The following is a 13,130-nucleotide window of genomic DNA, read 5'->3' as shown; positions in this document are numbered from 1 at the left end:
ATTTTGAGTTTCAAATGTGGGGCATAAGGCCAAAAAAAAATATATGTCTGTTTCCTGCTTCCAAGGCAAATAAATCAGGGTCGGTAGGTCGGGATTTTTTTTTTTTTTTTTTTTTTTTTTTAATTTTTGCACTCCCTGTCAGATTTGCAGTCGGTTACATGTCATGTTTGGTTAGGGTCCTGCACCCCAAAATGATTTAATCCCTTTAAAGAAGCTTTAATTGAATAATCCTCCCAGTGCTGACATTTTTTAAACCTTAATTGTAGCACATTTGTGCTGGGAGCAGCCATTTTGATTGTTTGGGCATAGTAAAATACGGATCTGGATCGGGCCGGAAATGGATTTTTCCAGACCGGAAAAGATTTTTTTCCGGATTTGAATAAAAAGATCTAGGGTCGGGGGGTTTGAGTCAGGGTCGGTCGGGAAACAGGAAACAGACATATATTTTTTTTTGGCCTAATCTGCTTACTCTTCCTATGAGTACACCCACCTGTTTTTGGCGGGGTTACAGTATCTCAGTTTTAAATTTATTTTATTTTAAATGATGTTGTTTGTCTTTTGGTTGTTTCCCCCCTGCTATTGCTATGCATTGTCACTTTAGTTCACAACTTATGAGTTTGACTATCCCTCTCGGTACTTCCCACTCTCTTTTTCAAGATGTAAAAATTTTAAGAACAAAGACATTTAAGAAAGAATGCAAGATGGAAGTTTAAGCTTCATCTTTAATTTGATTAAATATTTCTGTAACAAGGATACCATAAAGTCTGTAAGGAAAGTTTAAACAGAGGCTATTTACTTTATAAGATAAAAACGTTAAATCTATTATATTCATAGTAATAAAATATGCTATAAGTAAATTGAGTTACTTCGCTTGTTCAAATTTTAAAACTCGAACTCCAAGGGACAGATTTTCTCATGCAAATCAGTGTATGAAAACATGATAATTTATTCAAATTGCCTTCAACCTTCCTAGAATTAGAAATTGCCATTGATCTTAGAAATTTGTATTAAAGACTAATTATAATCTTCTAAAAAACATTGCAAAATTCCGCCAAATTAAATCAATATATCACCATGCTGAATAAGGAAGAGAAGTCTCCTTTGTTACATCAACGAACAAAACAGTTCTATCTTAATTATAGACAATCACAGTATTACATGCCTTTACCTGTGAAACACGGAGATTATTTATACTGACAAGGAAATAGGCATTACATTTACTTAATTTAGTATTCTAAAGTTTTAGTCAGATTTTACCTGAGAAACATGAAGATCATTTTCACTGATAAGTATAGGCATTTCCTTCATGACTTCATATATCATACCAGATGATAATGCTGTACCTAAAATAAAATAACAAAATATACTTTATCCCTTACATTTTTTTTGATTATTTTCCGAAGACAGAAATATGAATGAAACATACAACTATTTCTCATTATACACTCAAGAGGCAAATAACTGACAACATCAACATCTATCATGTTTATAACTTTTAAACAGCAAACATGATTAGCAGATTTTTTTTATACTGAAAAGTACTAAAAGTATTTAAATTTTACTTACCATAATTTTTTACTAAAACATCCAGGCATGTTAATGTACTAAGTTTTAAAGCTCTTTGATTTTTCCTTAAAAATGAGGCCAAGATTGGTATACCCTCATCCTGAAAAGAAAAAGATGCGTGTTAAACTTGGTTTCCTTAAGGAGGCTCGCGGATATAAAATTTTCAGAAAAAAATTTAACATTTATTTTTCATTACAAATTTTATTAATTACCTTTAGTAGTTGTTACTTTATCATATGGTACAAAAATCATTCTAAAAACTCAATTTGTGTTGGTCCCAGGTGACATTTAAATTGTAGATATCATTGAAAAAGCTCCAAATTATCTCCCTTTGGTGCAAAAATGCCATTTTTTGGCATTTAAATTGAAATATCTTTTTTAACTCATCGGTGACCTATATTTTTTATTGTTGTTTTCGAATTAGCTGTACATAAACTAAATAATTGTAAAATTTAAACGATTTCTGTAATTTATTTCTTTTTTTTATTTCGATATTACCGCTTTTTCTCCTATTAGTTCAACAGAAAAATAGAAGAAAATAAAGTTCTTTTATAGAAAAATATAGCGAAATCCTATATTAAATAAAAAATTTGATTTAGACCCGCGAGCCCCCTTAAGTGACTATGAATGTAAAAAGTCTTGATATAAAGTATTTGATTCATAATCTTAAAAGCGATTAGTGACTAATGGCTTGACATATACAACAGTATATGACCCCTCTTCTTTGAAACTTCAGGTATAATTAATTCGTACTGTTTTATTTTTTTATTCTTTTAACTGCCCTTTCACTTGTAGTTTGTGTACCTTTTTCTACACAATTTAACATACTTACTAATATAGGTTTTAAATCTATTTTCAATGGAGATCTGAAAAAAAATAATTTCAAAATTTTATACAAAGAATGTTCATCAGAAAATTCAAAATGAAAACCAAAATAAACAGGAGCAATGGAGGCAATATAGAAATATTTCTTTTTGGCTTTAGTAGAAACTTCCATAAAGGTTATAATATAAATGTTATAATACCAAATAAAATTGAGAAAGGAAATGGGGAATGTGTCAAAGCGACAACAACCCGACCATAGAGCAGACAACAGCTGAAGTCCACCAATGGGTCTTCAATGTAGCAAGAAACTCCTGAACGCGTAGGCGTCCTTCAGCTGGCCCCTTAACAAATATGTATACTAGTACAGAGATAATGGGTGTCATACTAAACTCTGAATATACCAATTTGTATATTAACAGTTTAAAAACGAAAAGAAAGAACTGCATTTAAATGTCTAAAGATGCACAAATTCAACTATATCCTAAAAGAAATAAAGGCATGAAATAGCTTTCAATGTCATTCTCCATTTAATTTCTACTTCCAAGGGGAATAACTCTAGTAAATATATTTGATCAGTGCTAATTTAAAAATTCTTCCAAAACATTGCTGTTGAAAGCCTGCAGCTACTATCATAAGTCAATATCAAATTTATATTACCCTGCTATCATAGTTAAAGCCTTTACAGCAGTTAATCTTGTTATTTCATTCTTCAATCTCTCTAAGAATATTGGTAAACAATTCTTCAGTTCTGCAGATAAACAGTCACCAAGGTTACAAATCATTTGCCCCCTGTAATGGAAAAAAAGTATATAATTCTTGCATTTACTTGGCACTGCATGATTTTTTAATTTCAATCTTTCATGTGTTTAAAATAGTCATTTAAACCTTTAATAATTGTTGTATCATTTATATTTCAATTATACATTTCTTTGCTTGAAATAACTAAATATTGTTTATGAGGATACAAAAAGGAGAAGACATTAAAAACCTGACAAGGTAATTCCTCTCAAATCAGTGTCTATCTTTATTCTTTATCAAACACAACTCTTCATATTAAATGTTGACTTACATACAAGAAATAGCCCTCTCCTTGACCTCCTGATCTATATCAGCAGCCACTAATCTGTTCAGTGTACATTTGTATAAGTCTTTTACATAGGGTTTGTAATCAAAACTCACTTGTACATCTGGAAAAAATAATAGATGCTGATTAGTCATGTTAGTAATTATTAGATGTGCATTACCAAACAAGACACCTATATATCCACCAAAGTCGAAAGAACAAGAATATAAACAACCACTTAATGGCCATCAAACAAAATAGCAAAAAAAGACACGAAATATATAAATGATTTTGCAAGAAAGAGGATTCATATGATCTAAAGCATTACATATTCCTTATGCTGTTCATTAGATTATTTTTTGACTATAGAGAATATATTTTTTCACAGGTTACCTTCCCTGAGGTTACATCATTATTGTATTCTGTCAGGTTAGAGCAACTTAAAGAAGCAAATCAAGCTTACAATCAGGGCTATTCCAGAAAAAAATGTATGGGGGTGTTGGACGGCAGTTGATCTTTTTTTGCATGGGTGATGGGGGGAGGAGGAATTGAAATTGTGTGGGTAGTTGTTCTCTTACATAACTTAATTAGATGGGTGGTTGTACCTAAAGAGAAGAAAATCTCTTTTTCAGTTGATAGAACCTTTAAATATCGATAGAAAAAGTGTTTTATTCTGCGATTTTGTTTACTTTTTGCACATGTTAAATCCGTTGGATAATGCCCGAGCGTTTCGAATGGAACTATGTATGCATATCTGTGCTCCTAAAAGGAAGAGAGATACAAAGTGTCAGAGTAGTAACTGGTTTCCAGAATTTCTTTTTCAACTGTTCTCCCTGATATGACATGTTCGGTTACCAGATTGTTTACCGCATGGAAACAGTATGGCAGAACAGTGTGATGTTATCGCTGTTTGTTCTCTCAGCTCTGATGAAATAAGGGCATACATTAGGAATAAGGAAGAAAAAAAGGAGGATTCAGTGAAAAAGACTGAAATTAAAAAAGCATTCTTAGATCGTTTGTTAGGAAAGTTGACAGTTATAGAACTTTAAAAAGTACTTGAGAATTTCAATGTTTCATACACACGACAACAGAACAATCGAGCTGACATTCTTAAATTAGAAGACAAGGAGCTAGAAAATAGAAATCTTAAAGAAGATGACTTATTTGAATAAATTTGTTTAACACAATATCCAACATTATTTAACATCTGACAGCAGAAAATAAGGTTTCATGGGTTTATTTACATAGGTTTACAATACACATGTTAAATGATGATGATGTTTACCAGATAAAAAAGGTAATTGTTTTATTGCTGCTTTTCATCTTGATGGCTTTCACAATTTTACAAAAAAACCTGTTAAAACCAAACTTTAATTGTCAGCATAAGTTCTTTTTCGTTCATTTTTTTAAATAAATAAGCCTGTTAGTTTTTATCGTTTGAATTGTTTTACATTGTCTTATCTGGGCCTTTTATAGCTGACTATGCGGTATGGCCTTTTCTCATTGTTGAGGGCCCTACGGTGACCTACAAGTGTTAATGTCTGTGTCATTTTGTACTTTTTTGGATAGTTGTCTCATTGGCAATCATACCACATCTTTTTTATATTTGAATGCATAATTATAGTAATCACCCAGTGCTTTGGACTGTTTGTGCTGAATGTAAGCTTTTAAGTACCATTCTTTAACTATATATGATCAATTAAACTTTGCATTTGTCTTATACCACCTGAAGATGTGCATCTGGCAAATTAATCCTGTCCAATGCATCCTAGTAGGGGAGATAACTTATAGTGTGCAAACCCAACTCCTCCATATGAGACTTGTAACTGAATTTATACATACAGTATAATGAACAATATGACAGATGCCACATGTTGGACAGGATCTTACCCTTCCAAAGCACCTGAGATAACAATGTTTTTGGGGTACATGTTGCTCTGTTGCCATTTTCTAGTTGTGTTATATGTGGATTTCTGTTCATATCTTTTTACATTTTGTTTTCTTTATTTGCATTGGCTTGGCACAGCTATTTTTTCCACATTTGAGTTTGATTGACCCTTTTGGAATTTATTGCCTGCCTCTCTTTATGATGGGTCATATTCTGTTACAGTGTTCCACCTGTACATGTAGTTAAAAATATTTCTGCACTCACAGATGCTTCAAAGTATAAAAAAGAAGATGTGGTATGATTGCCAATGAGACAACTATCCACAAAAGACCAAGAGGACTATTTTAATATTTAAAAACACAAGTAGAATAATTTATAAAAGTTGAATTGAATATTTCTCAAATCCTTGAGCAGAAGGTCCACACCACTTAAATCATTTGAAATTAATGAAAATTAATATATACCACAGCTTTTAAAGAAATCACATCAGACAACAGCAATACTAAAAACATTAAGAGGTTACTCAAACACTGTTTTAAATAATAAATGCAATATGATAGTTTTATATATAGATATATAGTTGTTTATTTTCATGACACTGACAGTGACTAGTACAAAACACATTTATGCACACATCTGCAATAAAAGTTATTTTTAATGCCAAGAGTATCAGGACAAAATATAAAATGTTGAGCTTTAAATAAAATTCAGAATGGAGATGGTGAATGTATAAAAGAGACAACAACCCGACCATAGAATAAACAACAGCAGAAGGTCACCAACAGGTCTTCAATGTAACGAAAAAATCCCGCACACGGAGGTGTCCTTCAGCTGGCCCCTAAACAAATATATACTAGTTCAGTGATAATGAACGCCATACTAATATCCAAATTGTACACAAGAAACTAAAATTAAAATAATACAAGATTAACAAAGACCAGAGGCTCCTGACTTGGGACAGGCGCAAAAAAAACTTGTCACCAATAATTTATATCAAATATCTGATATTGTCAAAAGTGCAAAAAAAACTTAAGAAATCGAAAACTTATTAACATATATACTGTCATCAATACATGTATAGCCACTTTCTGGTATCAAAATGCATATTATTTTTGTTGCTAATTTGTGAACTTGAAAAAGCTAGCTTAAACTTTTTAAAATTATATGGGTAGTGGGGTCAAACTGAAAATGAATTGTATGGGTAGTTGTCCTATGATGAAATGTAATTTAGTGGGTGATGGGTATAAAAATAAAGTGCCTTCCAACCCCCCCATACATTTTTTTCTGGAATAGCCCTCAGTGAAATTTGGGAGAAAAATTAACAGTTTTGAAATGATTCTGGCATGTATAGAAACATATAACAGTTGATTTTTTAGCATTGAGGGTTAGTCTTTGCTAAAACAAAGTCTGACTCACAACCTTTTAGACTATGGCTTCTTTAAGAGTTTGATATATTGTAAACACAGTACTAATGTTGAACTCTAGATGTCTTTATTCTTGTGTTTTCATGCTGATGTTTAATTAACATATTCCCCATGTCTCTTTTTATTCATATTTCCTTGTCTCATGAGTTTTCGTAATTGTGACATCATAATTTCCATTGCACAGTACATTGTGTCATTCCGTCTCTTGTGGAAAGTTGTCTCATTGGCAATCATACCACATCTTCTTTTTTATATGAATAACTATTAGTAAAAGATCAAAACTTTCTCAAACTTTGGTAACAATGAATAGCACCACAGTTATTTGTGGATATCATGTTCAGAAGTCTCCTCCTTATAACACAAATATTTTACTAACCTAATGGCCTGATGACCTTGACTAGCTGCTGTGTTACTAGCAAAGCTTCTGAAGTTATTTTATAGAATGGATCTCCAACTGCATGTACTATGGGCTGAAAAAAGATAAAATAGATTCCAATTGCTGCTTTCTAAGTGCATTCTATACAATTATAGATCAATTTGACAACTTTGTAATGGATCATGTCTTTGAAAGTGAAAAAGGTTACATATGTATTTTTTTATTGTCTGATGCTTACTAAATGGTTCTGTGATACTTGCCAATAACATGTGTATATACCTGACCTTAAATAAATGAACCAAACTTAAAATAAAATTTCTACCTTAGTCTTTAGTTTTTATACTTACTGGTACCAAAACTTTAACATGAGGATGGAATACTACAGGACTATGGTGAGTTAGGATACAGTTCAGGAAAGACAATGTGTCTATCTTCATGTTTGAACTGGAGTTTTTATCCCTGAAAAAATAATGCATCTTGAAATATGAAATAAAACTTCCAACCTTTTTATGCTCATCTTTGATAACTATTTTTATAAACCTGCATTTGCATCAAACAGATTGCTGTTTATTCAGAAATTTCAATGTTTCAATAATCCTATTTATTGCATTAAATCTTTAAACCATATTATTTTAAACTCAAATTTAAATTCCTACCTTGCATATAGTGATTTGATTGATTGATAATTGTTGTTTAACACCTTTGTCAGCATATTGGCTATATTGTTGCTGTCATTTTTTATTTGATAAAAGGTATATTGGACAGAGAAGCATAAATAAGTTTTAAATTTCATTCAAATTTTGACAAAACTAAACTATCTTTCAAATTATACCCAAGTTGGTGGGTCAGGTCATTTGAGTACAAAAGTACATTTTGCAAAATAGAAACAAAGAGAATATTGTATCTCATATCACCTACAGCTACTTACTGCAAGTGACCTGTTACAGCACAAAAATATAAACATACCCTAGAGAATACTGTATCCCTGGAACTAATGCCTGTAGGTGATCTGTTAGGGCACCAGGTAAGACGACAACTAATTCTGTTAGTAAACTGAAGCATCCCTGTCTTGTCTTGACGCTCTTTTCCTTTAACTGTTTGTGTATGGCTTTGATTATATCTGGTACCTGATTTTGTAACATGGAAACTGGTCTAAAAACAGAAAATTACAAGTTTGACTATGAGATATTGCTCACTTATGATAGAAGTATTCAGTAAATAGGGTGTTGATATTAAAGTGAAGGATCTAAAAGAAAAAACAAGGTGAAACATGCTCACATCCAAATAACAGAGAGCCTGATTTGTAGTTCTTTAGAAAAATGCACTGAAGCATAATCATGTCATACCTGGCCATTATGGTTAATTTCAATTATTGCTCAATTTTTTTTAATTATTTTACTGCCATGACTACAAGGCCTACATTCAAAGGTCACCCCTTTTGAGAGTTCAATTTTCTCTAGTTTAAAGGAGTACAGGTTTAACTGTAAAATATTACCCTCCATCTTGATCCATAGCATCAGGGTCAGAGGTTACAGTAGGTCTAGTCTGTCTTAATAGTGTGATATAGGCATGGAAAATATCAGCTTTTACATTCTCTTCTCTCTCTGTCAAATTTAAAGGAACAAATCTTATTATTTATAGCTAAATAGAGAAAAATATTCAATGAGTGTCAGACCGAACAACACATTAATTCATGAATGCACGCAGCGCATGAGTTAATTATCAGTGTTGTTTGGTCAAGAGTTGAATATTTTTCGATATTTGAATTCTTCGAATAGTTATTCTTTTTAATACATTGGCAAATGGCTTTTTTTTTTTATGAAATTGAAGTACAAAATGTAAGGAACTATATCTTTTTCTATGCATTCACAATTTGTTTTGATCTGATGTTATCAACGTCTTGACAACTTCTATTGTTGTATGAGGTCAGAGAAGTGAAATAACCACATGAATGTGAAATTATCAGTTTTTATTTCACTGGGAAATTAATGTAATTCATTGCAACCAATGTAATAATTAAATTTATCAATAATGAGAGCTACTGTAAATTCAGAAAATAAGAATAATGTGACTGGTAGACTATTGCAATAGAACTCATATTAGATATCTTTTATAAATTTTTGTATGCAGAATTTTTTCAAATCTCAAAAAATTGACTCTCACATTTGATGTTCATTTTTCAAAATTGCAAAAATGATGGCAAACAAAATTTTCTGGGAGAGTAGTAAATCATGAATTCAAGCCAATGTAAAATTAACACCAATAACCATTAGATAGATGTCAGCCTTCATTCAAATATAATATGGATTTCTTTGTAGTAGTTTATCAGGGGAGATAACTTAGTAAAATTCTGGTTTTTTTTTTAAACTAGACAATGCTAGAGTTAACTTTTCCTGATAGCAAAGATAAAAAAAAATCAAATATAAAAGTAACCTAGCCATTTAACATGGTGACAGTTTTGTATAACTCCTCACCTTTAAACCGTGTAATGAGAGCTGGAGACACAGTTTTGTAGAATTCCATCAACATTTCATGTCTAGTAGCAATGACAGCATCCAAACATTTAGCAGCAGCACGTCTGACTTTCCAACTCATGTCATCATCATCACTATACTCCTCATCACCTTCCCTATAAATATGGAAAATATATTAAAGAAATGACTGTAAAACATTTTCTGTTTATGAAGAAATAACATCAAAAATGAGTTGCACACTGAATAACCCGTTCATCCCATTTTAAACGGGAGTAAATCATGAAAAATGTTGATGACATCAGTTACATGACAAAATTGTGTCTGAGCTGATAAACAAAACAATGTCAGCCAATCAGAAGATGTGTTACATCCAAAATTAAAATATTAAAAAGTAATCAAAGTTTATACATTTAAATTTTCAAAAAAATTCTTATATATTTCAACATCTTTTTCACATTGCAAATGGAATATCTTATTAATTACGGGTTAAATAAGGATAAGAAAACTGAAATGGTTGTTACCTATATATCAGACTTGGGGTCAATTACATTGGAATGTAATTAATTAAATTACACATTACATTGCAAAAATGATCAATTACACTAATTACACATTACACAGTTTTTGAAATGTAATTAATTAAATTACAATTACTTTACTAAAGTAATTAATTAAATTACACATTACATTTTATCATAATATTTTTTTAACAATATTATACATGTATATAAAATCCATGTGTAAAATATGCATGACGTACCGATAAGCATAGTTGAAGCGTTGCATTTGATAATCATTAGTAATTTTAATGTTTTGTCAGTCTGCATATCTTTTGTCTGAACACTTTGACAGCGATTCTAAAGTTTTTCTACAGGAGCTTATGTGGCAGATATTGCTTGATCAGAACATGGAAGTTCCATGATAAGAAGATGTGTTGATAGGAGAGGGAATTTGTTCATAATTACTTGCCAATACATTAAGGGGTATTTTGACATCTCAGAAATGAAATCATTTAAATAAAACATAATATAAATAAAGAAATAAAAATGCTTTTTTCAATGTAATTAATTAAATTACCATTACATGTAATTAAAAAAATGCTCAATTACACATTACATTCAATTACATGGAAAATTGTAATGCATTACACTTAATTACCATTACATTTTCAATTACCCCATCCCTGCTATATATACTGCCAATATTGTTTACAGGCATTAACAAATCACATGATCATTTACAATGATATCAAAAACATTTGGTAGTACAATACTAATATTTATAACAAAATAAACAAATCTAAAACACTAAATAAATGAAACTTCTGAAAGAACAATAAATATAGTCAACAATTTTTGCAAAAACAAAAGTGAGAGGATTATTTCGTATAATAGATTTTAAACAAATTTAAGGCACCTCAAACAATCTTTATAACCCAAATTCAATTGGTTTTTATCAGTTTGTTAACAACATATGAATACAAAGAAATGAAGGTATGCTTCAGTAAGACAGCAACCGAATTGCAAATGACATTAATGCAACAATTGCAAGGTTGGTGGTAAAAATGGATTTCTGTGGTTGTTCTTGTTCATGGAGGTCTTTAGTTTAAATGAAATATCCAATACACATAAAACAAGGTTATTAAAAATTACTTCAATCACTTAACCTGGCAAGTCTGTAAAAACATTTCAAAATAACGCAAGATTTTGATAAATTACATTAAATGATTTCACAGATTATAAGCTCCATAAAGGTGACTAAAATTGTAGAAAAGTAGATTTCATCTGTATTATGGCCATGAAAATATTGAAATGGAAAATGGGTTGTGCAATAAGGTCTGTAGTATGGTCCTGAAATCCTATCACACACATAGTAGTGATGAAACTTGACATATAAAATTGGGCAAAAATGCCAGAAACTTTTTTAAAAATTAAGTAAATAAAAATCAAAATAATCTTTTGGATTTTCTTGTTCATAAATAACACATAGATATATCAAAATATTTTATGGGGTAGAAAAAGTTGACATTGAAGTGGGCTGCAAGCATCTGATGAGTCTGATAAAATTGTTGCTGAAAGTAAAAAAATCCACTAGTCAAAAACCAATCACTTTCTGGAACTCATCAGGTAGCACCTGCCTAATATTATAAAACACAGAAATATAAAGAATAACCTTGCTTGAACACACCATACCATGTTAATAACTATCACTAGTTGATATGGCTAGAATGACTCATGGATTGAATTTCAAAAATGTAAATAATTTTCTTCTTAGTGCTTTCATGTATCTTCTTGATTTTCATTGACAAAAATACTTCTAATGTGATCAACGTTTACATCTGCACTTAAAATAGTCCTAGTCGCACTTTTAACAGATAAAATATGACATGTTTTTCAATATCCATGACATCTAAGTTTAAAAGTCAAAAGGTCAGACTTACTCATCTTCGTCATCATCTTCAGCATCCATAGCTTCATCACCAAACCCATCATCGTCATCATCGTAATTATAGTTAGGGTCATGACAGATGTACTTCAGACATGTCTTTATAATCTGAAATCAGGAATAACACATCAATTAATTACAACTAAACTAATTTTTCTCAAGTTCTTCATTTTTGCTACTTCAAAAATAGTGCAAATATAAATCACTGCAAATGTGACCTAAAATAACCCTCATTATATATTTCAGAATGATTGCCCTAGACCTTACAATTAATCATTTGACAAGTTTGAAATTAACAAACAGCAATCACAACAATCCAGTTATTTTCACAATGTTTTTTTTTGTGTGAACTTAAGATTGTTATTCTGTTTAACATGCAGTTATTTTTTACTCCCATTTCTTTCAAAAGGTAAAATCTTAAGTTTCTATACTGTGTATTCATTAATTTATCATTGGTACTAGTTTTTCTAGTATTCTCTTTTTTTGTAGTTTGTCAAGCCAAATTTGTACTTCTTTGAACTTTTAAATAAAATTATATTTTTAAGCATTTTTTACTTGTATGGACTTAAAAGATATATATTAAGTATTTTCTGTTAACTGAAGTCAATAATCATATAACTGTAAAGATTCTGTTGTGGAAATTTTCTAAATTGATAAAAAATCATTTGATGTCTCTCTCTTATGATAACTTAATATATATATCTGTTCCATTAATAAACATAAAATAACTAACATTTGTTACAAATGATGATATTTCTTTAGGACATCTTCTGACAAAAGATTCAAAAGCTTGGAGACAGTACTCTCTCAGTTCATCATCTTCTTCTTGACAAAACTTCATAATAGGTGGCACAATCTTTTCTAAATGTTCCCCAAATCTGTGACCTGCCTGTCGACTGTAAGTATTAAATAAATTCATATACTGTAAACCAACATATTTTCGCGGACACTTTATTTCGCGTTTTATCCTTTCAAGTCCACTTCGCGGCTATTTAATTTTGCAATTTTCAAAATTTTATGATGTAGTTTAATGAGGAAAGATCCAAGTTTTATATTTTCGAGCGATTTA

At 30.6% G+C, this 13,130-nt stretch overlaps 1 protein-coding gene across 1 annotated transcript in view; it reads right to left on the bottom strand.

Moving 5' to 3' along the window:
* LOC143054824 (cullin-associated NEDD8-dissociated protein 1-like) overlaps window positions 1-13,130 on the bottom strand; it is a 33,445-nt gene that overhangs the window by 11,004 nt on the left and 9,311 nt on the right. The window contains exons 9-20 of the mRNA XM_076227873.1: window positions 12,795-12,957; window positions 12,057-12,169; window positions 9,617-9,771; window positions 8,638-8,746; window positions 8,109-8,294; window positions 7,490-7,601; window positions 7,143-7,236; window positions 3,461-3,578; window positions 3,049-3,180; window positions 2,399-2,432; window positions 1,567-1,666; window positions 1,258-1,343 (exon numbers count right to left, since the gene is read on the bottom strand). Of these exons, the coding sequence (XP_076083988.1) occupies window positions 1,258-1,343; window positions 1,567-1,666; window positions 2,399-2,432; window positions 3,049-3,180; window positions 3,461-3,578; window positions 7,143-7,236; window positions 7,490-7,601; window positions 8,109-8,294; window positions 8,638-8,746; window positions 9,617-9,771; window positions 12,057-12,169; window positions 12,795-12,957 (1,402 nt within the window). The remainder of the gene's footprint in view (window positions 1-1,257; window positions 1,344-1,566; window positions 1,667-2,398; window positions 2,433-3,048; window positions 3,181-3,460; window positions 3,579-7,142; window positions 7,237-7,489; window positions 7,602-8,108; window positions 8,295-8,637; window positions 8,747-9,616; window positions 9,772-12,056; window positions 12,170-12,794; window positions 12,958-13,130) is intronic.

This window comes from Mytilus galloprovincialis, chromosome 12 (assembly GCF_965363235.1).
Source record: "Mytilus galloprovincialis chromosome 12, xbMytGall1.hap1.1, whole genome shotgun sequence".
NCBI lineage: Eukaryota > Metazoa > Mollusca > Bivalvia > Mytilida > Mytilidae > Mytilus > Mytilus galloprovincialis.
Note: the sequence above shows the minus strand (reverse complement) of the source record. Positions and strands in the feature narration are given on the sequence as shown.